The following is a 25417-nucleotide window of genomic DNA, read 5'->3' on the forward strand; positions in this document are numbered from 1 at the left end:
GTGGACTGAAGACATTTCAAGACTAGTAAAAACAGGTATGTTTAAAGATTAGTGGAATTCAAGCTTCATTTTATCGTAGGAGTGGGAGCAGAAGTGGAGGGTAAAAAAAGAACAAAACTTCTTCAGGACTTACCTTCCTCATTCCCTTTGGTCAGGACTAAATGTGACTCCCCAGTTCCTCCTTACTTGCCCTTATTGTTAGGTGGAAAAACTGGTAGAACCTTTGGATGCTGAGAGTTCAATGGCTTGTCTATTTCCTAGTAGCATATGTAGTAGTTATTTCTGAGTTGCTAGTCGTGTCTAATGTAAGTCTCAGAATGAATATCTACATTTAAATTCTTTGATCCCCATGGCCCAAAATAATTTGACAGATTGTTGATGGCATGTGAAATGTTTCCTTGGAGAAGAGAGTCTGTATCTTCCAGATTGTGTCCCAGAAAAATAGCCTGATTTCTATCTCAGTGACAGATGATCATGGACATCCATCTCGTCAGAAACTATTTTGAGCCCCACCCACCAGAAGGACATAATTTTGGAACTTGTGGCTCTGGTAATCAAATTCCTGGAGAAGAGCCCAAATCCTATACATCTCATTTGTAAATAATTAACAAACTCATCACAACAGTCAGTCAAGGTCACTAATAGGGCACTTAAGATTAATCAGAACACGTGCTACTCACATGATGTCTGCTGGGCAGTTCCACTCTGAGGCCATGGCTGAGAACAACAGAAGTAACATCTTGGAATATTATAGCTTTTATGTTTTGTCCACATACAATCCTTGTATTGAGGATAGCAGGCAGCTTCTAAGCTATCTCCTCTCCAGGCTCTGGACTGAGGCCCCCTCGAGAGCAGAACAGATGATATTTCATGTTGTCCCTTGTAGTGACCCAGTTGATCATTGGGATGCCCCAAGAGGTGAAAATGACTCATAGATCTCTGGGCTTCAGGGACCACTCATGACTCAGGAAAAAATTCCTGCTGAGATGGTCCATGAAAAGATTCTGAACCCCGGTCAGGTGATGAGCTATCTGAGTGAAACACTTCAATGCATAACTGCCACAGCCCAATTGCCTCTTGGCTGAGCACCCTGGAGTGTGTGCCCCCGTGCCTGTTCACATAATACTTTGTTGTAGTATTGTTGGTAAGTACGGTATGTGAACCACTGAACCTTTGATATGATCTAGGAAAGCATGACAGGCATTGTAGATTGATATGCAATGAAGCTTCCTGCTTTGACCACAGACCCTGAACCTTCAGCAACCCCAGATGTGCTTCCAAACCTATCAGGGAGGCAATAGTGACAACAGTCCTGGTTGATAAGAGCCACACAAAGTGAATATCCTGACACACACTCCCCTGAGCTATCCACCAGTGCAAGGAGTCCAGGATCAACGGAGGGATGTGGACCAACCTGTTTAAAAAAGGCATAGGGTAGGACAGGCAACTGTCATGAGCCACATTTGAAAATGGTGAAGGCACAGCCTGGCAAATTGAACCACCTGTGTGCATTCAGACATGTAGCCCAAGAGCCTCAGGTCCATCTGAACTCTCGTGGAAGATTGAGACTGGAGATCAAGATAAAGGTGGCAAATTGTCTGGAAACAGTCAGTTGGAGCTTGTAGAGTCTATTAGGGCATCAATGAACTTGATTTTCTGATGGGGACCAACATTGACTTCCTAGTACAGTAAACCAGTCATTCTGAGTCAGTGCAGGGACAATAGCTGGTAAGGTGACCATACAGAGCCTCGAGTACCTAGCACATTTGTTGAGGTTGCAGAGGTCAAGAATAGGTCTTACTCCTCCTTTGAATTTGGGAACCAGGAAGTACCGGGAATAAAAACCTTGACCCCAGTGCTCCACAGGAACCTTCTCCACCACTCCAAAGCCAGTAAAGAGTGTACCTGCTCTAAGAGCAATATTTCATGAAGAGGTATATGGGGGAGGGTGGGAAGTAGGTACCTGCACAGTAACAGGGCAGTTGAAAGGACCTGTTCCATCTTGCATACCAGCAGTGGCCATACTCTCCTTGGAGGAAGAGGAAGAAGAGTCTCCATGAGGCCTAGAGTGGTCCCGATTGTTTTTATGAGACCTTTTCTTTGGCACACTCAAAGGAGAGTGATTTCTGCACCTCTTTGGAGAGGCAGCGGCTGCAGAGTGTAGAGTGCAGGACCACTCACCGAAGTCGAGGGCAACCTCTGATATGACACAGGCCTCGATACCAAAGCAGGCGCCGCTTCAGGTGAAGGTGTTTAGCCATCTGAGTCGGTTTTGTGAACAATTTACAGATTGAACACTGCTCTTTGACATGAGCCTCATCTAAGCAGAGCAAGCATCTTGTGTGACCATCGCTGGGGATAGCCCCTTCCCCACACACAAACAACCATTTTCAACCATGGTGATGGCATCACCAGGGAAGAACACTTAACTAGCTAATGAACACTAATACTAGGGTACTACTAACTATATACAACTAGAACTACAAAGTCCAAGGATTTTGAGGAATTGTGAGGTTAAGAACTGCACAGCGCTCTCACTCCAGCTGTGGGTGGTAAGAAGGAAGTGTTGAAAGTTGTAATGCACTACTTATTATTTTAACAACCTATGATGATATAATTCATTAGTGAATATAGCTGACTTTCTGACTTCCTTTCAAATAACATAGCATCCAGTTAATTGGAACACTTCTAAAATTTCTGCTTTATTCTAGTGTTTTCTGAAATATTGGATAGGTTAATAGCCCCTAAATACAATGCAACTTCTTTTTTCTTATCTATTAAAAAGGTCCAGGTGATTCTTTGTTTTTTCCAGGTCACTTTTTAAAAAAAATAAAATTAATAAAGTATTAGCATGGCTCATTAACTTCTCTATAATAACAAACAAGGGGTCTAGTCTGAGAACAGATGAACACTTCAGTTCTTTCTGGTGTGGGTGGAAGTTGCAGAGACTCAATGTAATGAATTGGCTTAGTGTTTGATTGTCTCCCTTTAGTGGCTGGTCTCAGTGACTATATAACCTGCTGAAATTTCACAGCCAGTGAAAGCTCAAGTAGCAGAAGCTTGTGATTTTGATGGTGACTGCTGAAGGGTTCCAGATTTCTGCCCTCACTCCTTGTGTCACTTTATGCAGCCATGGTTCAGTACACCTTGCATGATTAAGCCTAGTATATGTACTTAGAAGCGTGGCACCGAAATCTCTCTTTTTCAAATGATTACTTTATAAACAGTGAGTAAAAATGTATTGGAAAAATTTTAACTAATCAATAAAGCCTTAAAAACAAGGTGATATTGACTTCTTAAAACTATATGCAAAGAGAATTTTTATTGGCTCTCAGAAGAATAAGCCACTAGCATGAGTTTGTTTGCGATAGTTGAGCCATTCTGTTTTGAGCTACATCTCATACAACTACCATAGTGCAATCTCTTTATTGTGAAATTGCAACTTACAAGTGTGAATTAGTATATATATATATATATTTTAACATAACCGTGCTCAAAAACAAAACAATGTAAAACTTTAGACCTACAAGACGAATCATGAAGGGGCATATGAATATTTAGCATATCTGGCATGTAAATACCTTGCAATGCTGGTTACAATAGTGCCATGCAAATGCCTTTTCTAACTTTCAGGTGACATTGTAAATAAGAAGCAGGGGCAGCATTAGCTCCCGTAAATGTAAACAAACTTGTTTGTCTTAGTGATTGGCTGAACAAGAAGTAAGACTGAGTGGACTTATATGAGGTGAATTGTTTCTTTTTTTACAGTGCACATACTTGTAATAAATAAATAATATAAAGTGAGCACTGTATACTTTATATGCTGTGTTGTAATTGAAATCAATATATTTGAAAATGTTAAAAAGATCCAAAATGTTTATAATTTAAATTGGCATTCTATTATTGTTTAACAGTGCAATTAAAACTGATTAGTCGTGACTATTTTTAATATAGTTAATTTGTTTTGTGTTAATTGCATGCATTAATTGCGATTAATTAATAGCCTGTGTCATTTGTGTTTAAGATCTATTAATGTTGCATGAAGATTGGGTTCATTTTGAAATTTAAACTATAGAATATTAAACTGTGACACTTGAGTAGGTACTTGCGTTTGCTTCACATATGTAACCCTTGCAAGGGAAGTTTCTTGAACTACCTTAATGATGTCCTCATTACAAAATTTATGTGAAAGCACTTTAGAATAAATGCACAATTTCATACACAGCAAAATGGATATGAATGTTATTCCTGATTCATTTAAAAAAAAAACTTAATTGTGCAAGCAGGCTTTGTATTAGGAAATGGAATAGCTTTAAGGCAATTTCTGCCCCAAAATATCAGTATCTGATTATGAAGAAGTACCTCTGTAACCTATAAAAGGGCTTAATTTAAATCCCAAAAGCCTTCTGTATGATCTTCTTCAGTAGATAAATGTGAATTAGTTGTAAGCAAAAGTCTGCCGAAGGAAAACTAAGGGACAAAGCAAACCAGACAGTTATTGTCGTTAATTAGCATCCTGTCCACATCACAGATGCAGAAAAGATGTAAAAGCCACCAACCCAATGTCATGATGATTCCTCAAAATAATGACTTTGAGAAGTAATTTTTGGCGTTTGGCACCAGGCTCTGATTGTTACAAGACTGGCCTGTGTTGTACAGAGGATGAATACTGGAGGAAGGAGCCTCAGTATGCCATTACTTTTATTTGTTTTAAGAAAGCATTCATCAGAATGATCTAATAGAAGAAACATGTTTAGTTCAAAATGCATAATTTGTCATGTATGTAAACTTTATATACCTTCAAGGAAGTGGAGGAAAATATCTTCACTCCTCGGAGATATACTGGCTCAGGTCTAGTATCTTTACAAGACAAAACAAACAAACAAAAAGACACCATGTGCTTTATATCAGTGAAGGTTGCTCTACTCAGAACATACCTACCACAAAAACAAGGAGATTAATACTCACCTCCACCCAGTGACATGTATCAGTACATAGAACAACCACCAAACACCACAGACAACATGAGCTCTTTCCCCGTGCAGATGCTGTGTTTTCAGCACTCCTTTCACAAACTTGCTTCCTCCCACAGGTCCCATATTAGTTAAACTAATTGCATTTGTCATTATATGTAGAATTCCTGCTTATACCCAACCTTTAGAGGTACGTGATGGCTTTCCTCTTCTCTCATTTCCTCACCACTGGAGCTACTGCTCCATTTATTTTATGTGGGGGGGAAATACTTAGCAAAATGCCTTTTCTGCAGCTGATGAAAGGAACATGGACATTACGTCTTGTACAACATGCTATGGCCTGCGTTTTAGGCAAACCTGACGAATCAGAAGTGACATCACACCTGCACTCTATGCTGGCTTCCCGTCTGATTATGGAACCATTTAAAGATTCTGGTCCTTGGCCATTAAGGGCCTTAATGATATTTGAGTGTGTCAGATACAGTTTATGGGAAAGCTTCATCAAACAGTCCTCACTGTGACATTCTTAATGCAGGAAACTCTGCACAATGAACTGATATTGAAATACTGTGTTTTCAAATTTGTCTATGAATGACTTGATCTTAAACTTTTAAAAATACATATAAAAAGTTTAGCAGTTTGAATTATAATGTCTAATTGGCCATCTTTCCCCTCTGCATGATGACCCTTCATTTTAGTCTGTGGGGCTCATTTATATTTGTGAACATAAAAAGTAACATTTGTTCAAATGAAAGCATATGTGATAGGGTGATTACCCCACATATGCTGTGAAAGCATTTATTATGGGCCTGAGAAGCCAATTAACCTGCCTCTTTGCACCTGGAGGGTGGGCCAGGCCAGATTAGAAAGAATGCACAGGGAGAACAGGGCTTGTTTCCATAAAGAGCTGGGGGAGCCCACTTGGGGAAAGGGAACTCCAGAGAAGAGGAGTTAGGGAACTTCCCTTGGTCTGAGAAGCAGCCTGATGGAAGGCTGTGAAAGAAAAAGGGGCAAAAACCAGATATGCTTTTCCAGGATAGAGCTAGGCTGGAGCCTGTCTAATGTCCTGGATAAGGAGAGGAGGGTGCCAGGCCCTGGATCATGGGGTTGATTGAGGTACAGAAGGACAATGTAAAACAGCAGGGGCACACTTATGATGAGCTGGCTGCCAGTTGAGCCCACGTGGGCTGAAGGTTTGTTTTTTGTATACATTGCAGTCCTGAAGTGTGGTCCCAGAAAGGGCACAGGACTCTAAAGTGGTCTGGACAGAGAAGGCAAAAGAGTAATAGAGGGAAACTGAACCAAGGGCTCTGCAATGCCACAGCTAGTCAAGAAGGGGATGTGTTGGGGCAGCAACTTTGTCATAGCATAATCTGCTTGGCTGTTAATGTTACATAGGTGTATACTTTTAAATGTAATCTTTATTTATGTTAATAGGACAGACCATTCGAGAGAGAAGACTAGTAGAAGCTGTAAAGCAAGAGGAGTATAAGTATGAAGAGGGCAACCTGCCAACAGAATGGGACGGTAAATATTTGGGATTTTTGTTTTTATTTTCATGTAACCTTGAAAGTACAAAATGCTGAAAATTAAAGTCAGTGGAATACCTGACTCTACACACTTATTTGCTCTTTCCTGAGATCTTTTCATTTTGAGTCATGAAGACTAAAGTAATCATATCCAGTTATTGTCAATTCTGAAAGTATCCACCTTTAAGCACAAGTAAAATGATGTTTGCCTTTAAGAAATGGGTCAGTACATGAAAATGTATGTATAGTTTGCATGACCATGATTTTGATTTCATAGAATCTCAGGGTTGGAAGGGACCTCAGGAGGTCATCTAGTCCAACCCCCTGCTCAAAGCAGGACCAACCCCAACTAAATCATCCCAGCCAGGGCTTTGTCAAGCCTGACCTTAAAAACCTCTAAGGAAGGAGATTCCACTACCTCCCTAGGTAACCCATTCCAGTTCTTCACCACCCTACTAGTGAAAAAGTTTTTCCTAATATCCAGCCTAAACCTCCCCCTCTGCAACTTGAGACCATTACTCCTTGTTCTGTCATCTTCTACCACTGAGAACAGTCTAGATCCATCCTCTTTGGAACCCCCTTTCAGGTAGTTGAAAGCAGCTATCAAATCCCCCCTCATTCTTCTCTTCTGCAGACTAAACAATCCCAGTTCCCTCAGCCTCTCCTCATAAGTCATGTGCTCCAGCCCCCTAATCATTTTTGTTGCCCTCTGCTGGACTCTCTCCAATTTATCCACATCCTTCTTGTAGTGTGGGGCCCAAAACTGGACACAGTACTCCAAATGAGGCCTCACCAGTGCTGAGTAGAGGGGAATGATCACATCCCTTGATCTGCTGGAAATGCCCCTACTTATACAACCCAAAATGCCATTAGCCTTCTTGGCAACAAGGGCACACTGTTGACTCATATTCAGCTTTTCGTCCACCGTAACCCCTAGGTCCTTTTCTGCAGAACTGCTGCCCAGCCATTCGGTCCCTAGTCTGTAGCAGTGCATGGGATTCTTCCGTCCTAAGTGCAGGACTCTGCACTTGTCCTTGTTGAACCTCATCGTATTTCTTTTGGCCCAATCCTCTAATTTGTCTAGGTCCCTCTGTATCCTAGCCCTACCCTCCAGCGTATCAACCACTCCTCCCAGTTTAGTGTCATCTTCAAACTTGCTAAGGGTGCAGTCCACACCATCTTCCAGATCGTTAATGAAGATATTGAATAAAACCGGCCCCAGCACCGACCCTTGGGGCACTCTACTTGATACCGGCTGCCAACTAGACATGGAACCATTGATCACTACCCATTGAGCCCGACCATCTAGCCAGTTTTCTATCCACCTTACCGTCCATTCATCCAGCCCATACTTCTTTAACTTGCTGGCAAGAATACTGTGGGAGACTGTATCAAAAGCTTTGCTAAAGTCCAGAAATAGTACATCCACTGCTTTCCCCTCATCCACAGAGCCGGTTATCTCGTCATAGAAGGCAATTAGGTTAGTCAGGCATGACTTGCCCTTGGTGAATCCATGCTGACTGTTCCTGATCACTTTCCCCTCCTTTAAGTGGTTCAGGATTGATTCCTTGAGGACCTGTTCCATGATTTTTCCAGGGACTGAGGTGAGACTGACTGGCCTGTAGTTCCCTGGATCTTCCTTCTTCCCTTTTTTTAAAGATGGCAACTACATTAGCTTTTTTCCAGTCATCCGGGACCTCCCCCGATCGCCATGATTTTTCAAAGATAATGGCCAATGGCTCTGCAATCTCATCGGCCAACTCCTTTAGCACCCTCGGATGCAGTGCATCCGGCCCCATGGACTTGTGCTCGTCCAGCTTTCCTAAATAGCCCTGAACTACTTCTTTCTCCACAGAGAGCTGGTCACCTCCTCCCCATACCGTGCTGCAGAGTGCAGCTGTCTGGGAGCTGACCTTGTCTGTGAAGACAGAGGCAAGAAAAGCATTGAGTACACTAGCTTTCTCCACATCCTCTGTCACTAGGTTCCCTCCCTCATTCAGCAAGGGGCCCACACTTTCCTTGACTTTCTTCCTGTTGCTAACATACCTAAAGAAACCCTTCTTGTTACTCCTAACATCTCCGGCTAGCTGCAACTCCAAGTGTGATTTGGCCTTCCTGATTTCACACCTGCATGCCTGAACAATACTTTTATACTCCTCCCTGGTTATTTGTCCAATCTTCCACTTCTTGTAAGCTGTTCTTTTGTGTTTAAGACGAGCAAGGATTTCACTGTTAAGCCAAGCTGGTCGCCTGCCATATTTACTTTTCTTCCTACACATCGGGATGGTTTGTTCCTGCAACCTCAATAAGGTTTCTTTGAAATACAGCCAGCTTTCCTCGACTCCTTTCCCCATCATGTTATTCTCCCAGGGGACCTTGCCCATCAGTTCCCTGAGGGAGTCGAAGTCTGCTTTTCTGAAGTCCAGGGTCTCTGTTCTACTGCTTTCCCTTTTTCCTTGTGTCAGGATCCTGAACTCAACCATCTCATGGTCACTGCCTCCCAGGTTCCCATCCACTATTGCTTCCTCTACTATTTCTTCCCTGTTTGTGAGCAGCAGGTCAAGAAGAGCTTTTCCCCTAGTTGGTTCCTCCAGCACTTGCACCAGGAAATTGTCTGTGCACTGCTGTATTGCTCTCCCAGCAGATATCGGGGTGATTAAAGTCACCCATGAGAACCAGGACCTGTGATCTAGCAACTTCTGTTAGTTGCTGGAAGAAAGCCTCGTCCACCTCATCCCCCTGGTCCGGTGGTCTGTAGCAGACTCCCACCACGACATTACCCTTGTAGTTCATACTTCTAAATTTAATCCAGAGACACTCAGGTTTTTCTGCAGTTTCATACTGGAACTCTGAGCAGTCATACTGCTCTCTTACGTACAACGCAACTCCCCCACCTTTTCTGCCCTGCCTGTCCTTCCTGAACAGTTTATATCCATCCATGACAGTACTCCAATCATGTGAGTTATCCCACCAAGTCTCTGTTATTCCAATTACATCATAATTCCCTGACTGTGCCAGGACTTCTAGTTCTCCCTGCTTGTTCCCCAGGCTTCTTGCATTTGTGTATAGGCACTTAAGATAACTCGCTGATTGTCCCGCTTTCTCTGTCTGAGACAGGAGTCCTCCCCTCTTGCAGTCTCCTGCTTGTGCTTCCTCCCGGTATCCCACTTCCCCACTTACCTCGGGGCTTTGGTCTCCTTCCCCCGGTGAACCTAGTTTAAAGCCCTCCTCACTAGGTTAGCCAGCCTGCTTGCAAAGATGCTCTTCCCTCTCTTCGTGAGGTGGAGCCCATCTCTGCCTAGCAATCCTTCTTCTTGGAAGACCATCCCATTGTCAAAGAATCCAAACCCTTCTCTCCGACACCATCTGCGTAGCCATTCGTTGATTTCCACGATTCGACGGTCTCTACCCTGGCCTTTTCCTGCCACAGGGAGGATAGACGAGTATACCACTTGCGCCTCAAACTCCTTTATCCTTCTTCCCAGAGCCACGTAGTCTGCAGTGATACGCTCAAGGTCATTCTTGGCAGTATCATTGGTGCCCACGTGGAGAAGCAGGAAGGGGTAGCGATCCGAGGGCTTGATGAGTCTCGGCAGTCTCTCCGTCACATCGTGAATCCTAGCCCCTGGCAAGCAGCACACCTCTCGGTTTTCCCGGTCAGGGCGGCAGATAGATGACTCAGTCCCCCTGAGGAGAGAGTCCCCGACCACCACCACCCTCCTCCTCCTCCTCTTGGGAGTGGTGGTCATGGAACCCCCATCCCTAGGACGGCGCATCTCATGCCTTCCAATCAGTGGAGTCTCCTTCTGCTCTGTTCCCTCAGGTGTATCATCCGTTCCACTCTCTGCACTAGCACCTGTGGAGAGAACATGAAAACGGTTGCTCACCTGTATCTGTGTTTCTGGTACGTGGATGTTTCTGGTACTCTTTCCCCTTCTGGAAGTCACATGCCGACACTTATCCTCGCTGGCCTTCTGTCCCCGCTGCGTAGCCTGCTCTGAATCTTCAGAACATTGTGCCCGCTGCAGCTGATCCTGACGTCTATCCAGGAAATCCTCATTTTCTTTTATGGAACGCAGGGTTGTTATTCGTTTCTCCAGACCTTGAATCTTCTCTTCCAAGATGGAGATCAGCTTGCACTTTGTACAGACAAAGTCGCTCCTATCCTGTGGAAGGAAGACGAACATGGCGCATCCTGTGCAGGTCACAATGGCGGATTGCTCAGCATCCATGGTCTCTTCCTTCTAAGGGCTCTCTCCAGGCGGACTCCCAGGCAAACTCCTTCTGTTTGCCTCTCTGCTGTTCGCTGCTCAGCTGGTTCGCAGCTGACTGCCTTTTTATAACAGTCAGGCCCAGCTGGAACAAAGCACTCCCAAATCAAACTGGTCAAACAAGCAATCAAACAATCAAGCACACAGTCAAACTGCCAAACTGCACCCCCCCAACAGACACTCAGATACTCACCAGCGCAGTCCCCCTACTGCAGCACTTAGCGTACCTCTGCCAGTTCCTCTAACCAGTTGTGAAAATATTTGAGAATGAGGGAGCAATCTGACAGAATGACCCTGAAAAGAATGTATCTGTGCTAAAACCTTTTCAGGGCATGTCCTCGCTGCCGGTGATTGGTGCCCATGTCTGAGTGGTCACACTCAAATTCCTGGGTCTGCACTCACTCAGGTATGTGGCTAGGACTTCTGGGGACACATCCCTAATGTGTAGCGCTGCAGTAAGTTGATGCTCCATGAGTCTTTCCCAGTTAATTGTGGGACAACTTGTCTGTCCTTCTCTGCACACAGCAGGAATTGTGGGAAGGCATTGGTGGACTACCAGCTTTCGAGTTGCTTAGCCTGCACCTCACACCAAAGGAGGCAGATTACCAGCTGGAGTGAAAGCAGCACTTGGGCTTTTGCCTACACCCATTATTGGCCTGCTAGTTTGCATTGAAAGCACCATCTAAACTGAGGTCAGAGGTTTTTGTGTGGGCAGAAGCCAGAGTAGGGACAACACTTGAGTAGGAGCCTGAGTTAATTCTTCAGTGAAGATATATAATTAGAGATGACGTCCATCATTGTCAAACCAAGGGTGTTTGTTTAGCTTTCTACCTTGAAAAAAAAAAGTATGAACAACCACATTTTTATTACCTACATTTGCACTTTTAACACCACACTTGCTCATCCTTGTAATTGCCATAAAAAATTATTTGTGACTGGCAGCATTGATTTGGAAGGATGCATGAAGGTAAGGACAATTACCTATTTATTTTTCCCATTTCCATTTTCTTTTTAAATACAGAGCCTTTCAGGGAATAGGAAGAACAGATTCAAACCGCTGTGTTTCCCATCCATTATTTGAACAGAAGAGGTGTGCAGTACATCTTGTTTATGACAGATAAAGTGCAAAAAAATTCAAAGAGCCCAAAATATGAACAATGATGCTAAGTGGATTTTTCAGTGCTGTGTTAGTTGAAATGTTAACAGTTGAAATGTTGTGGAACTATAGATGACTGAAATAAATGGAAAGGGCCAAATCCTGGGTCCTGTAGTACAGGTTTAGAGGGCCCTGTACCACAGCAGGATCAGTGTGGTTTTGCTGCATCAGAGGGGCCAGATTTGGGAAGCTCTTTCAGGAAGCCATGGAGTTCAGTTCCGCAGTGACTTCATGTGTATCTGTGCATAGCAAGGATTGGGTATAGGGTGAACAGGTGTATAGGAAGGGCTGCTGAATCAGCCCTACATGGAATCTGGTTAGTCTTTCTACATTGTGGCCTCATGGAAGCTAGTGAATTTCTAAAGTGAAGCAGAGCTTGATTATGGTGATGGTCTAAATCCTATTACCCCATTTAAATGTGGTGTTCCTCCTTGGGGTGATAGTAGCAGGGGACACCACACAGCAGCTGTCTGCTGGGTTGGTGGGGGGACCTGTCACTCCTTTGTGTAGTCTGGGCTCTCCCCTCAGTTCTGTGGCACACTGCTCCCTGTCTTCAGGAGGGTGGGGGTCTAGTTCAGAGAAGGGAGATCTCAGTCCCTACCTACCCAAGCAGAGGGGCCCAGTTGACACTATTCCATCAGAGCCAAGATAAAGGGCAACAGTAAGAGCCACATCAGAGTCCTGTGCTGAGGTGATGTTGGTAAGGGATCCCCAGAGCAGCAAGCTTAAAAGTTAAAATGAAGGGGCATGTCACATGGTTTGAACTGTCATTTCAAGCCATCTGCATGCTTGGTACCCAGGGCTGTGAGGTACCTCACTACCACCTGCCCTTGGAATGAGGAAGCCTCATTTGTGCCTGCTGTAGTCAGCTCCCCAATTCCACCTGCCACACGCAGCATTAGCACTCCCCGCTGGGCCCATGCGGCCCTGCTATATCTCTCTATAGTTGAGCAATAGGCACATTTAAGCTTCTGAGCATCTCCCTGCAGTGTCCAGCCTCTGTTCCGCTGAACATCTTGCAGATTTCAGATTCACTGCTTCCAAAGAAGCAGTACACTGCAGCTTACCCTTTTCACCTCAGATCACCACTCCTCTTCACACGGAGCATTCAGATGTGTTTATAGTGAAAACACATTTATTCACTTTTAGTGAAAAAGTTTATTTAATGAAGTCTATAGATTCAAGTGATGATAAGTAGAAGTATTGGAAACAAATGATTATATATAAAACAAAGTCATAATATGCATTCTAGAGCCTAGACTTATGTAACTACAATAGAACCTCAGAGTTATGAACACCTTGGGAATGGAGGTTGTTCGTAACTCTGAAATGTTTGAACTGAACAAAATGTTACGGTGGTTCTTTCAAAAGTTTACAACTGAATGTTGACTTAATACAGCTTTGCAACTTTACTGTGCAGGAAAAAAAATGTTGCTTTCCTTTTTCTTTTTTAGTAGTTTGTTTAACACAGTACTGGGGTTTTTTTGTTTGTTTTGTTTGTTGTGTTTTTTGGTTTCTGCTGCATACTTCCTATTCCAAATTAGGTGTGTGATTGACTGGTCAGTTCGTAACTCTGAGGTTCTACTGTAGATACTTTCATGTCTTAGCCCTGGTCTACACTACAAGTTTAGGTCAAATTTAGCAGCATTAGATCGATTTAACCCTGTACTCATCCAGACAACGAAGCCATTTTTGTCGACTTAAAGGGGCTCTTTAAATTGATTTATTTACTCCACCTCCGAGGGGATTAGCGCTGAAATCGGCCTTGCCAGGTCGAATTTGGGGTAGTTTGGACGCAATTTGACAGTATTGGCCTCTGGGAGCTATCCCAGAGTGCTCCATTGTGACCGCTCTGGACAGCACTCTTAACTCAGATGCACTGGCCAGGTAGACAGGAAAAGCCCCGTGAACTTTTGAATTTAATTTCCTGTTTGGCCAGTGTGGCGAGCTCAGAGGTGACCATGCAGATCTCATCAGCAGAGGTGACGATGGAGTCCCAGAATCGCAAAAGAGCTCCAGCATGGACCGAACGGGAGGTACTGGATCTAATCACTGTATGGGGAGCGGAATCCGTGCTATCAGAACTCCACTCCACTCCACCCCAGAGGACTGCCCAAGCAACAGAAAGCTGGCATTCAATAAGTTTTGAAGTGTCGTGTGGCCTTGTCCTTCCCTCCTCCCTGGCTACCTTGGCAGTTATCCCCCCATTTGTGTGATAAATTAATAAAGAATGCATGAATTTGAAATAACAATGACTTTATTGCCTCTGTAAGTGGCGATCAAAGGGGGGAGGGGAGGGCAGTTGGCTTACAGGGAAGTAGAGTGAACCAAGGGGGGCGGATTTTCATCAAGGAGAAACAAACAGAACTTTCACACTGTAGCCTGGCCAGTCATGAAACTGGTTTTCAAAGCTTCTGTGATGCGCCGCGCGCCCTGCTGTGCTCTTCTAACCACCCTAGTGTCTGGCTGCGCATCATCAGCGGCCAGGCGATTTGGCTCAACCTCCCATCCCGCCATAAACGTCTCCCCCTTACTCTCACAGATACTGTGGAGCACACAGCAAGCAGTAATAACGATGGGAATACTGGTTTCGCTGAGGTCTAACCGAGTCAGTAAACTGCGCCAGCGAGCTTTTAAACATCCAAATACACATTCTACCACCATTCTGCACTTGCTCAGCCTATAGTTGAACTGCTCCTTACTACTGTCCAAGCTTCATGAGCCATGGGAGCAAGGGGTATGCGCAACCGCACGGTGCTGCCAACTGGGAGAGAAGCCTGAGACAGAAGCCTCCAGCTGGTATGATATTCCAGGCAGGACTGAATCTCCATGAGACGAAATTTAAAGAAGAGAATGACCTGGAGTCATTCCCATTTATGTCCAGGTGCCCCAACTGACCTCACCAAGGTCAGCCAGGAGCACCCAAGAGATGATGATGACGGCTAGCAGTCGTACTGCCACAAAGGCAAGGAGCTGCTGCTGTGTAGCAATGCAGTACTGTGTCTGCCAGCAGCACCCAGGAGACATACAGTGACGGTGAGCTGAGTGGGCTCCATGCTTGCCATGGTATGTCGTCTGCATGGGTAACCCAGGAAAAAAGGCGAGAAACGATTGTTTGTCATTGCTTTCACGGAGGGAAGGAGGGAGGGGAGCCTGACGACATGTACCCAAACCCACCTGCGACAATGTTTTTGCCCCATCAGGCACTGGGAGCTCAACCCAGAATTCCAATGGGCGATGGAGACTGCAGGAACTGTGGGATAGCTACCCACAGTGCAACGCTCCGGAAGTCGACGCTAGCTTCAGTACTGTGGACGCACTCTGCCGACTTAATGCCCTTAGTGAGGAGACACACAATCGACTGTATAAAATTGATTTCTAAAAAATCGACTTCTATAAAATCAACCTAATTTCGTAGTGTAGACATACCCTTAGAGAGCAATGCTGACCCAAAGTCCTTCCAGGGTTTTTATAACAAGGCTTGGTTGTGGTCGTCCATTCATGAGACGGTCATTCTATCAGCTTGCTTTCTCGGTGAAAGATCCATGTGGTACCTCTGCAACCTCCAGTTCTACCCCAACAATCCTTTGTCTTTACTCATAAACTGGATACTCTCCAACTGTTTATTTCTTCCTGTAAACATCATCTCTTGAAGATTCCACAATCTTCTGGCTATCATTTGGTTCAATATGCAACAGGTATCTATTGTGAGACCTACAGTGCCCGATACACACATAACCAGACAGAGATAAGTATCGGTTTCTTCCTGCTTGAAAGGAACCTGTCTGAGACTTGTCACGTACTTTTTAATATAGACACAACTCCTTAAACATTAACCATACATGCATTTTGCAGTGATTGTAATAACCTGTGAGCTACTGACTCTTAGAAGAGACCTCACATGCCACCCTTTAGTGAATTATTATGTACATATCTGACTCAGGGGGTCCCTATAAAACCCTGTGTATCCCTTGTGCCTTCTGCCTTTTGGCACCAAGAGATCCCTGGGCTGCAGTCCTCGGGCAGGCATTTGTTGCACTCGGTTCATCTTTTCAAGATTTTCTTCACTACCCTGAGAACTAACAATATTGTATTTACTTGTCCTGGACCAGGACTCCATTATGCTAAATTGTAACTGGGCCAGCTGCCTCCCATTCATCTCCCCCCCGCCCCACCCTTGGTTTAAGGTCACGCTACTGGCAGCCTGCCTCACTTTTTCCTCCTTGGACTGTCCAAAGAAATCATCCCTTCAGGTTTTTTCTTGATCAAAATCAACCCCTCCCTAGGGACTTGGTTTATTGATATAAAATAAACTGCAAATAAAACAAAGTCCATTCCGACGTCCATACAACACAAGGTTTCTCTTCCTCCTCCCAGGCCTTCCTGCCTGGAGCCTTTGCAGTCTCTCCCCTGTTTGGTCTGGGTCTTTCCCAGATCTCCCTTGCTGGGGCAAATCCCCTGGTCTCAGGATATTCCATGCAGGAGCCTTTCTTCACTTACTGCAGACTTGCCACAGTTCCCCCTTCACTGCAGCCAGCTGCTGAACTTTATAGGGAAATACGTGATTCAACCCAGATGTGCCCCACTCTGTAACCAGGTCTGGCTAGGGCTCAGCCCTGACGGAGCAAGCCACCTTGTTACATAGGTCCTGTACAAACACAGAACAGTCCCTGCCCCAAAGAGCTTTTAAAATAAAAACTGAGCTGCTAATGTAATTATGTGACTTACTGAGCTGGGGCCTTAAGCACGGCCCTGTGGTGACTAAACCGTAATTTGGTCCCAAGATGGAAGATTTCTGTCCCCTCACCTTGTCCCAAGGGTTTCCCCACTGCAGAGCCTATTGGCTTGGGTTGTGTATTGGGAGAGGATCTAAAAGAACAGGGCATGTGATGAAAAATGTTATGCTTAGAATGATGTGTAAACAGTTTTAAGGATTCAGTCTGCTATTACTGTGGTCACCTCTGAACCATGCAGCGCACAACCAGTGTTCCCTTTGGCCAATGTGTGACCTGTAGGTCAAATGCAGCCAACAGCATTTTACAGTGCAGCTTGCAGCCATTGCCATCTTTTATGTGAACATGTTACCCACAGAGGCTGTTGGTGCCAGCATGAAATGCTCTATCTTTATCTGAGCAACCAAGCTGTATTCCATGCTGGGACCTGTAATCTCCATGAATTGCATCTCTGTGTTAAAGATGAGGGCAACTGCAATGTATTCCATTTATGAACCAGGTGCAAGTCGCAGTCTTCTGGTAAGCAGCCAATATAGCCGTCAGTTAAGCAAAGTTTGGGCATAGAGCTGTGTGAAGAAAAACAATTTTGTTTCGTGGAGGATTTTGCTATTTTGAAAATTGATTTGATTCCAATTTGTAACAAACCCCCAAAATGTCAGTCTTCTACGAAAGGTAGTGGAGTCCTGGCTCTGAGGCAGTCGGCAGACCCTGGAAGCTTTGAGGTCCCTGTCTCCAAGACAGTCCAACAGTCGGGCTGACAATAAGCCAGGTGGGCGAGTTGGTGTATCAAAATCTGCCTGCCTTTGTTAAACCCTTGCGTGGGTTCTGTCAGATCTTTGTCAAAATCGAGCAGTCTCCATGAAACATTTTGCTTTACACAAATGATCACAGTTTGACAAAAAAGTTACATTTGTATTTTTCCGACCACCTCTAGTTGGGAACCCAGTAGACTTAAGTGCTTGAACTCCTGTACAGTTTTAAGGGGGGAGAATTTGGTAAAGTTCTTTCAGTTTGATTACATTCTTGTTTAGGAAATATTTTAGTAATTTAGTGGTTAACAACTGTGTCTGAAAACATGCTTGAAATATTTGAGGATGCAAATATAGAAACAAGTATACAATGCTGAATATTTTAAGGTACAGTTATTATCTCAGCTCTAGTCAAACTCGCCTTGCTGGACACTCATCAGGCTGGTATGTTTGGGCCTTGCACACTTGGCATTTGTGCTTTTTAGCTCTCCTTTGTCACTGGGCAGGCTCCAGACACCATCTCTGGTTCTGGCCTTTCTGGCACACTTCCTGGGCACTGACTCTGTCTGGTTCCCTTTCTGAACCACAAGACCAGTGCTGAAATCTGTTACCCCCCCTCCCCCCAAAAGACTTTCCAGTAGTAGCTTAAGAACTCTCTCTCCCTTGTGGTCACTCTGGTTTATACTTTACCCCTTCAGGACCCTGTGATAGTTGAAGCAAATAAACACTAATACTGCAGAAGGATGTCTAAAAACAATTGCTCTTTACTTAGACGTCATTAGAGACATACAGATCTAGCCAAAACAAACACCTAAGCACAATTCCCTGCCTCAGTTTCCTCATGAGTGGTCTTTGGGAACTGGGTTGTCCTTTCAGGGTTCTGGGTCCCCTCTGCTGAACCTCACGCCTACAGCTTATGACTTCTCCTCCATATCATGGAGTGTTCTTTCTGCCCATTTCTTTCAGCTTTGGTTTTCCCTTCACTAAGGACACCTGCCCCTTTGTTCCAATTTCCAAACTTCTCACCTCGGTGGTTTTAACGGGCTGTACCAACACTTCAGTCTCTCTTATCCTTTTTTGGAGATTTTCTACTTTTTCTTCTCTAGAAATCTGGAGAGAGCTGGCTTCATCTAGGTTGCAGGTCTCCCTTTGTTCTGCCAGGACCCAGCCTCTTCACTTGTTAATAATCCTTAAGGATGGTTTCCTTTAAAGATGCACATTCAAGCATCCCTCTCTCTCTGCTTAGCACAAGGAAGGTCTCTGGAAAAAAGTTACCTCTTTAAGACAAAGTGGGTAGCAGTACAACAGTGAGTGGGTAAACTGAGTCACATAATTTTCATTTAAATTTCCCATATTCTCCACAGTTATCAATATACTTCTAAATGTACAGTAAAAATCACTTTTCCACATTCTGGAGTGGGGCTTTATGTTCCACTCCTGAGGGGTTACATAACTTTGCAAGGCTGAAGCTTTGCTCCTGCTGAGTTCCTCTGCAATTTTCTTTTCCTGCAGTTCTTAGTTTAGTTTAAAAGCTCCTCAGGACTAAATGTCCCAGCTGCTCAAAGCCATGAGTTTTACAAAGGTTTTGAATGTCCTTCGAGCCCTATGTAAAACTGAGATTTGCTTGATATTACAAAAGTAAAATCATAATCCCTCTATTCCCCTTAGTTATTTATACACACAAATTAGAGCCAAGTTTTGTTACAAAATGAAGCCTTTATTGTATATTTTCCTTTGTATTATTGTTCTGAATTCATTTAATGTTAGTATTAAAAGAATCCATGTTGACATCATAAACATAGATAACTTTGTGATTAGATAAAACCCTCCAGTTATACTACACTTTCCCCTTTATATAAGAAAAGAAAATAAAGGATAGATTTTTTCCTATGGGAGTATGGATGCAGACAACTGATAACCTTTCTGTAATTGTAATTTTGAATGGTCACCTACATGATCTAGTGATAGAATACCTCAGTTACCTCCTCAGCTCATGTCAACAGTGCTCCTGAAAAGATATCAATCATTTTCAATGCCTGTGGAGATTCAAGGAATTGCATGCTTCATGCAGCGTTTTACTGCCTGCCAGTTCTTAGGGGGTTTTTTGGTTTTTTTTTTTATTGGTAACATTTAGTGATTAATGGGAGTCTTAATTTGCATGCTCACTTTTACGCTTGTTACAGTGCATTATGTGCCAGTAGGAGTTACTAAAGTTCAATGAAAATCTCATGCATACTAATGAAAATGCAAATGAGCACTGATGAAAGAATGCCAGGGTCTTAAGGTATGAAATGTCCAGTTATCTTGCAAATTTGCACATGGACAAAGATAGCAGAATAATGAGCACAGAATGCAGAAAGTACCATATAGATATAATTAGCAACACCAACATAATTAGACAATTTGAAATGCAGGCAATCTATTCATTTTCAAAAGCTTTTCAGAAAAACCCTCCTGTTTTGGTCGCAGACCTGTATCACCATCTCCTTCACTTTGCTAGACCTAATGTGTCTTGGCTGTGTGAAGGTATTTTGCTTTGTTGGGATAGGGAAAGGGGAGTGTTTGTGTGGAAATATATTTTTTTAATTAAAAAAAGTAAAGGAGCACCATTCCAATAACACACATTAAAGCATCTACCTTACTTATTCCCTTCAACAATAATGTTTAACTGTGCTAGAAATATCATTGCTTCAGTCATTTAAAACTGGATTGGACAAAACACTAGAGGAGTATATTGCAAACACAAAGGGGATGGACTAGATCAGTGGTTTTCAAACTGCAAGTCGTGACCCAGTACTGGGTCATGGAATGTAAGGCACTGGGTCGCGGCGGCTCTGGTCAGCACTGCTGTTAAAAGTCCCATCAGTGGTGCTGCTTGGCTAAGGCAGGCTAGTCCCTACCTTGTCTGACACCACGCTGCACCCCAGAAACGGCCAGCAGGTCCGGCTCCTAGGCGGGGGGGCCACCGGGCTCCACACACTGCCCCCTCACTGAGCACCAGCTCTGCACTCCCACTGGCCAGTGATGGTGCCTGTGGGCAAGAACCATGTGGAGGCGCTTGCGTGCCTCTGCCTAGAGCCAGACTTGCTGCTGGCCACTTCCAGGGCGCAGTACGGTTTGCGGTGCCAAGACAGGCAGGAAGCCTGCTTTAGCACCTCTGCTGCACTACTAACTGGGAGGTGCCCGAGGTAAGTCCGTGCCCCAACCCTGCACCCCAATCACCTGCCCCAGCCCTGAGCCCCCCCAAACCTGGACCCCCTTCCTGCACCCCAAACCTCTCATCCCCAGCCCCACCCCAAAGCCTGCATCCCCCAGCCCAGAGTCCTGACCCCCTCTCACACCCCAGCCCAGAGCCCGCTCCCACGCCCTGAACCCCTCATTCGCAGCTGCACTCCGCAGCCCTCACCCTGCAACCCCAACCCTCTGCCCAGCTCTGAGCCCCTCACACACCCGAAACTCCTCATCTCCAGCTTTGTTGGGTCATGGGCGTAAACAATTTTCTTCAACTGGGTCGCCAGAAAAAAAGTTTGAAAACCACTGGACTAGATTAGTGGTTTTCAGTGTGGGGTCCGCAAACCCCTGGGGTCCATAGACTATTTCTAAGATTTCCATAAATGTCCACACCTGCATTTGAAATTTTTTAGGGGTTTGCAAATGGAAAATTTTTTTTGAAAACCACTGGACTCGATGATCTTTTCCATCTCAAAATTTTGGTGTGTATGTGTGTGTTCAGATAGAGAATATAAAATACTACATCTCTTCTAGCTCAGTTACATGATTTAGTCAGTTGGTTTTTGTTAAATTAGATAGTTGCTAATAATTTATTTATATAGATTTTACTTTAACTGCTACTGTTTTTTCTCATCATAGTCCATGATTTTGGCTCTGATCTTGCAAACCCTTAAGTACATGCCTAATTGTACTCATGTGAATAAAGTTTCATGCATGCATAAGCATTTGTTCACAGGCAGTGTCATGTCAGATGCACAAAATACTACTTGTACTTCCTGAACTCATGAAGACTTCATAATTTTGCATATGAAATAAAATGTCCTGGAGCCTAATGGGGAAAATACTTCTCCCCAAAGATAGAAGAATGATCTGGATTTTAGAAAATCTGGGAGTTGTTTTTGAAAGACTGATAAAGCTATTAAAGGCTGTCAGTTCAGAGGATGGCTTTGTTTCGGGGGGAGGGGCATGTTCATCTTGTAAAACATTTGAGGTGTGCTCTTTTGCACAGGAGTCACTTGTATCAGGCAGTAAAGGAACACTTGTGTCACAAATTTATGATTTTCTACTGTAGCTTATAACAGATACTAAACTGAATTCAGCTGTAACTGTTTGGAAAAGTAGTATCTAGTGTTGTGTTTGGATCAACAAGTTATTTTTATGGTTCAGCTGTGAGATTTTGTGGTTCTGGCATTTAGTCCAAGGAAAGAAGGGTGGAACCACCTATAAAACTATAAATTCAAAGGTTTGGGGGAGGGGTTGTTTTGGGGTTTTTTTTTTGTAGGTGAAGAACGAAAAAATGCATACCATCAGACATGTTATCTGTGTGTGTAAATGGGAGTAATGTGATGCTGGAAGGTTTGATATGAGAAATAACTTCATAAATGAGGGATGACATTTTGTCACTCCATGGGTGCAGCAAACAGGATCATCTCTAATGAGTAAAAATATTTTTAATAATATATTCCTCACTTCATATATATTTTGCTCATAAAATTTATTTAACTTTCAAAGATAAAGTTAAAGTACTTTCAATGGCCTCTGTGTGGAGTGTTGAGCTGAGGCAATTAATCAAATAAGTATCACTTCATAAAAATACTCCATTCAACTGCAAATCTCTAATCAAATAATTGGTTAAGAATCCAAGCTGGCAATGGAGGGTGGCAGGAGGGGGCAGGCAGCCATTGAAATGCTTGTTTTTCTGCAATCACTTGCAGCTGCAGCTTATACTTGGTATGATTTCAAAGATCATTTTGTACAGAACCATGAATTGGTGGTAAGCTGAAGCTGAAATACAGCTGTGAAGATACTAGCATTTTAAGAAAATAATAGCAATTTTCCCAAAATGGAAAGCAAGTTATAGATATTGAGGGTTGAGGAATCAAACTGACTGTGCTGTAATAAAACCATTCATAGAGAGAGAGAGACTGTAGAAAATAATCACCTATATGATGTGAGTTTAAAAACTGCCCTCTTTATTAAACATTAAAACTGCCTTCTCTTTTCATGTTTTCCTGCTGCCTGCCTGCCTGTTTTGTGTCCATTGCACACCTTTCATTGTGCTTCTAACATGTCTGCTGCTTTGCCTCTTTCCTAGGGTTGCCAGCTTCCTATCTGTAGAAAACTAAACACTGTCCCTTCTCCAAGGCTCCACCCCCGCTCACTCCATCCCCCCTCCCTCTAGCTCACTTTTCCCCACCCTTGCTCATTTTCACTGGGCTGGGGCAGGGCGTTGGGGGTGTGGGAGGGGGCTGGGGATGCAGGCTCTGCAGTTGGGCCAGGGCTGGAGGTGTGGACTCTGGGCAGTGCTGACCTCAGGCAGAAGTGGCTGGCATGTTCCTCCAGGTCCTAGGCGCAGGGGAGGCCAGGTGGCTCCACGCACCACCTCGTCCTCAGGTGCCGCCCCCACAGCTCCCATTGGCCGCATTCCCAGCCAATGGAAGTTGCAGACCTGGCATTCGGGGGCAGCATGTGGAGTCTCCTGCCTATTTCCCCCTCCCCCCATTGCTTGCTGCTTTTTCCCTCCCAACCCCTATCCCCCACCTGGATCAGGAGGGACTTGCCTGTGGAGCCGGGACAAAGGTAGGAGGCAGACCCAGCTGAGAAGGGGCTGGAGCAGGTGATGATCCAGTGCCTCCCCATCTCCCCTGCTCGCAGTGACTGGACACTGTCAGGTCCCCTTTTCGACCTTTGCTGAAAACCAGGCACCTGGCCACTCTACATTAAAGATACGTTAGTAGTAGCCTTGAATTAAGGCTATGAACTTTGGAGTCCTGGCTAAATTCCAGATTGGGTAATTTCATTTTGCCTATCTTCATAATACCGCTCTCATTTTAATTGGAGACTAGTTCTTCCTAACAACTATTTCGTGGTGTTGCTGGTGCAGATTGGCTGCCATGTTTAATTTCAGTGCTGAAGTGAAACAATCTCTGTCTACGCAGCTTACAGAGGGTTCTTGATCTTTCTATGGAAGTGCTGTGTGAATGTAAAATAGTACTGTCTTGGAAATGGTAACGATTGCCATGAAGTGCTCCACAAACCATCTTGGAATTTTTAGATGCCCACAACTCATACTATGAATTTTTTAACATATTTAATTGAATGTCACTTTTACTCTAATTTTCAAACACAGTAGCAAATGTCTTAATTCTACAGACACAAAATGTTCTCCTATGTTATATATGTGTATGTGGAACTGGTTGTCCTGATGCTCACTACTGGCTGCTTGCATTTCTGCTGCTTTATATATAATTTCTTTTAGCAAGTTCTTCATTTTACATATTCCACATACAGCATTGGCTTTGAAGATATCTAGGACTAGCTGTCTTGTGATGAAAGTTTGTACATTTTAACAAAATCCGGGAATGCCCTGTTCTTGAACAGTTATCTCTTTGTCAGTTATTACTGTTCTTGGACTTTCATGATGTACAAATACAAACTTACTGTGCCTGTAGCTGCAGTGGTATCTTCAAATATGACTTCTTCTGGAAAATTAGTAAAGTAGTCCATTGTAACCAGGTGGTCATGTCTTCTCAAACTGAACATATCAATTCTAACTTTGTTGCATGGAATTGAGCATTTTTTCATATGATGCCATTGGTTCTTTCTGCTGGGAATCTCTGTACTTCTGACGTATTCCTTACCTGTTCGCCATTTCTTCAATGTCACTAGTGACCAGAATACAATTTCTCTAGCTCTCTTCTTTGATATGGTCATTCCAAGCTGCCCTTTGTGTATTCTTTCCAATATTTTCTTTCTCATCATTGTGGGAACCACTATCTTGTCCTCTTTAAGCGCACTCCTGAGATCACTAAAAGCTGACTTTTATTGAGGGAATAGGCAGGTAGGTGTTGCATTTTGTTTCTCCTGTACTTATAGCTTATCACTGCTTGCAGGATTTCACTTTTAGCACTTTGTCTCCTATTCATCCCATAAGCTTGGAGATACAGCACGTGATGATTTTATAACGTTCACTTGTATGTTTACTGCTTGTTTCAGATTATCAGGCTATGTACTGTCTAATGGAGCATAACCTTTTGAGACTGTGTCTGCTGTTACTAAATAGGATACAGGTTGGAACTCCAGGGTCACAACTTTGAACAGAGGCAGCAACCAGGGGAGTTTTGGAGGGAGTACCTGCTGACTCTGTGCTTTGAGGTAGCGGGACTTAGTTAGTGGTGTATTTGGTCCATCTGTGGGTTGTTTGGTTGACTATTCTCTGTGAAAGGACTGCGTAGATGGGACTGCTATAAGACTCAAGCCCTTGGAGCTTTCATCAGCCCACCTGTTTGAAGCCTCTGACTGGTTAATTGCTCCCTGAGGGGCAGAGCTGAGTTAAGCAGGGAAGACGTGGTATAAAAAGTCACTTGTTAGGCAAAGCCGAGAGCTGCAAACAGGCAGCTAACAAGGGAGTTTAGAGGGGCAGGGTGAGAGGCTTTACTTTCAGGTTCAGCACTACATGTGATATCAAGATGGCCAGCAATAGAACAGTGAGGATGACCTGCAGCAGATGTGCCATGTTCTTTTTCCTACCTGAGGACAGAAGGGATTTCATGTGCATGAATTGGAAATTCATGGCTGTGCTGGAGAAAAAGATTCTTGGATTGGAGGGGCAAATTGAGATGCTACTGAGAATCAGAGAAGCTGAGGAGTTCCTAGACTGCCAGGTTGGGAAAACACCACCCAGTACCCCAGGTTCCAGGAAGGAAGGAGCTGGCTACCAAGGAATTGGAGATTGAGGAAGTCAGAGAGGAGGCCTGGCAGTTCATAACCACCAG

General features: G+C 44.0%; 1 protein-coding gene across 1 annotated transcript in view; it reads left to right on the plus strand.

Moving 5' to 3' along the window:
- Window positions 1-25417, plus strand: part of NDUFAF2 (NADH:ubiquinone oxidoreductase complex assembly factor 2) — a 122655-nt gene that overhangs the window by 59345 nt on the left and 37893 nt on the right. The window contains exon 2 of the mRNA XM_045020242.1: window positions 6411-6500. Within this exon, the coding sequence (XP_044876177.1) occupies window positions 6411-6500 (90 nt within the window). The remainder of the gene's footprint in view (window positions 1-6410; window positions 6501-25417) is intronic.

Source organism: Mauremys mutica, chromosome 6, assembly GCF_020497125.1.
Source record: "Mauremys mutica isolate MM-2020 ecotype Southern chromosome 6, ASM2049712v1, whole genome shotgun sequence".
In the NCBI taxonomy this organism is placed as follows: Eukaryota; Metazoa; Chordata; order Testudines; family Geoemydidae; genus Mauremys; species Mauremys mutica.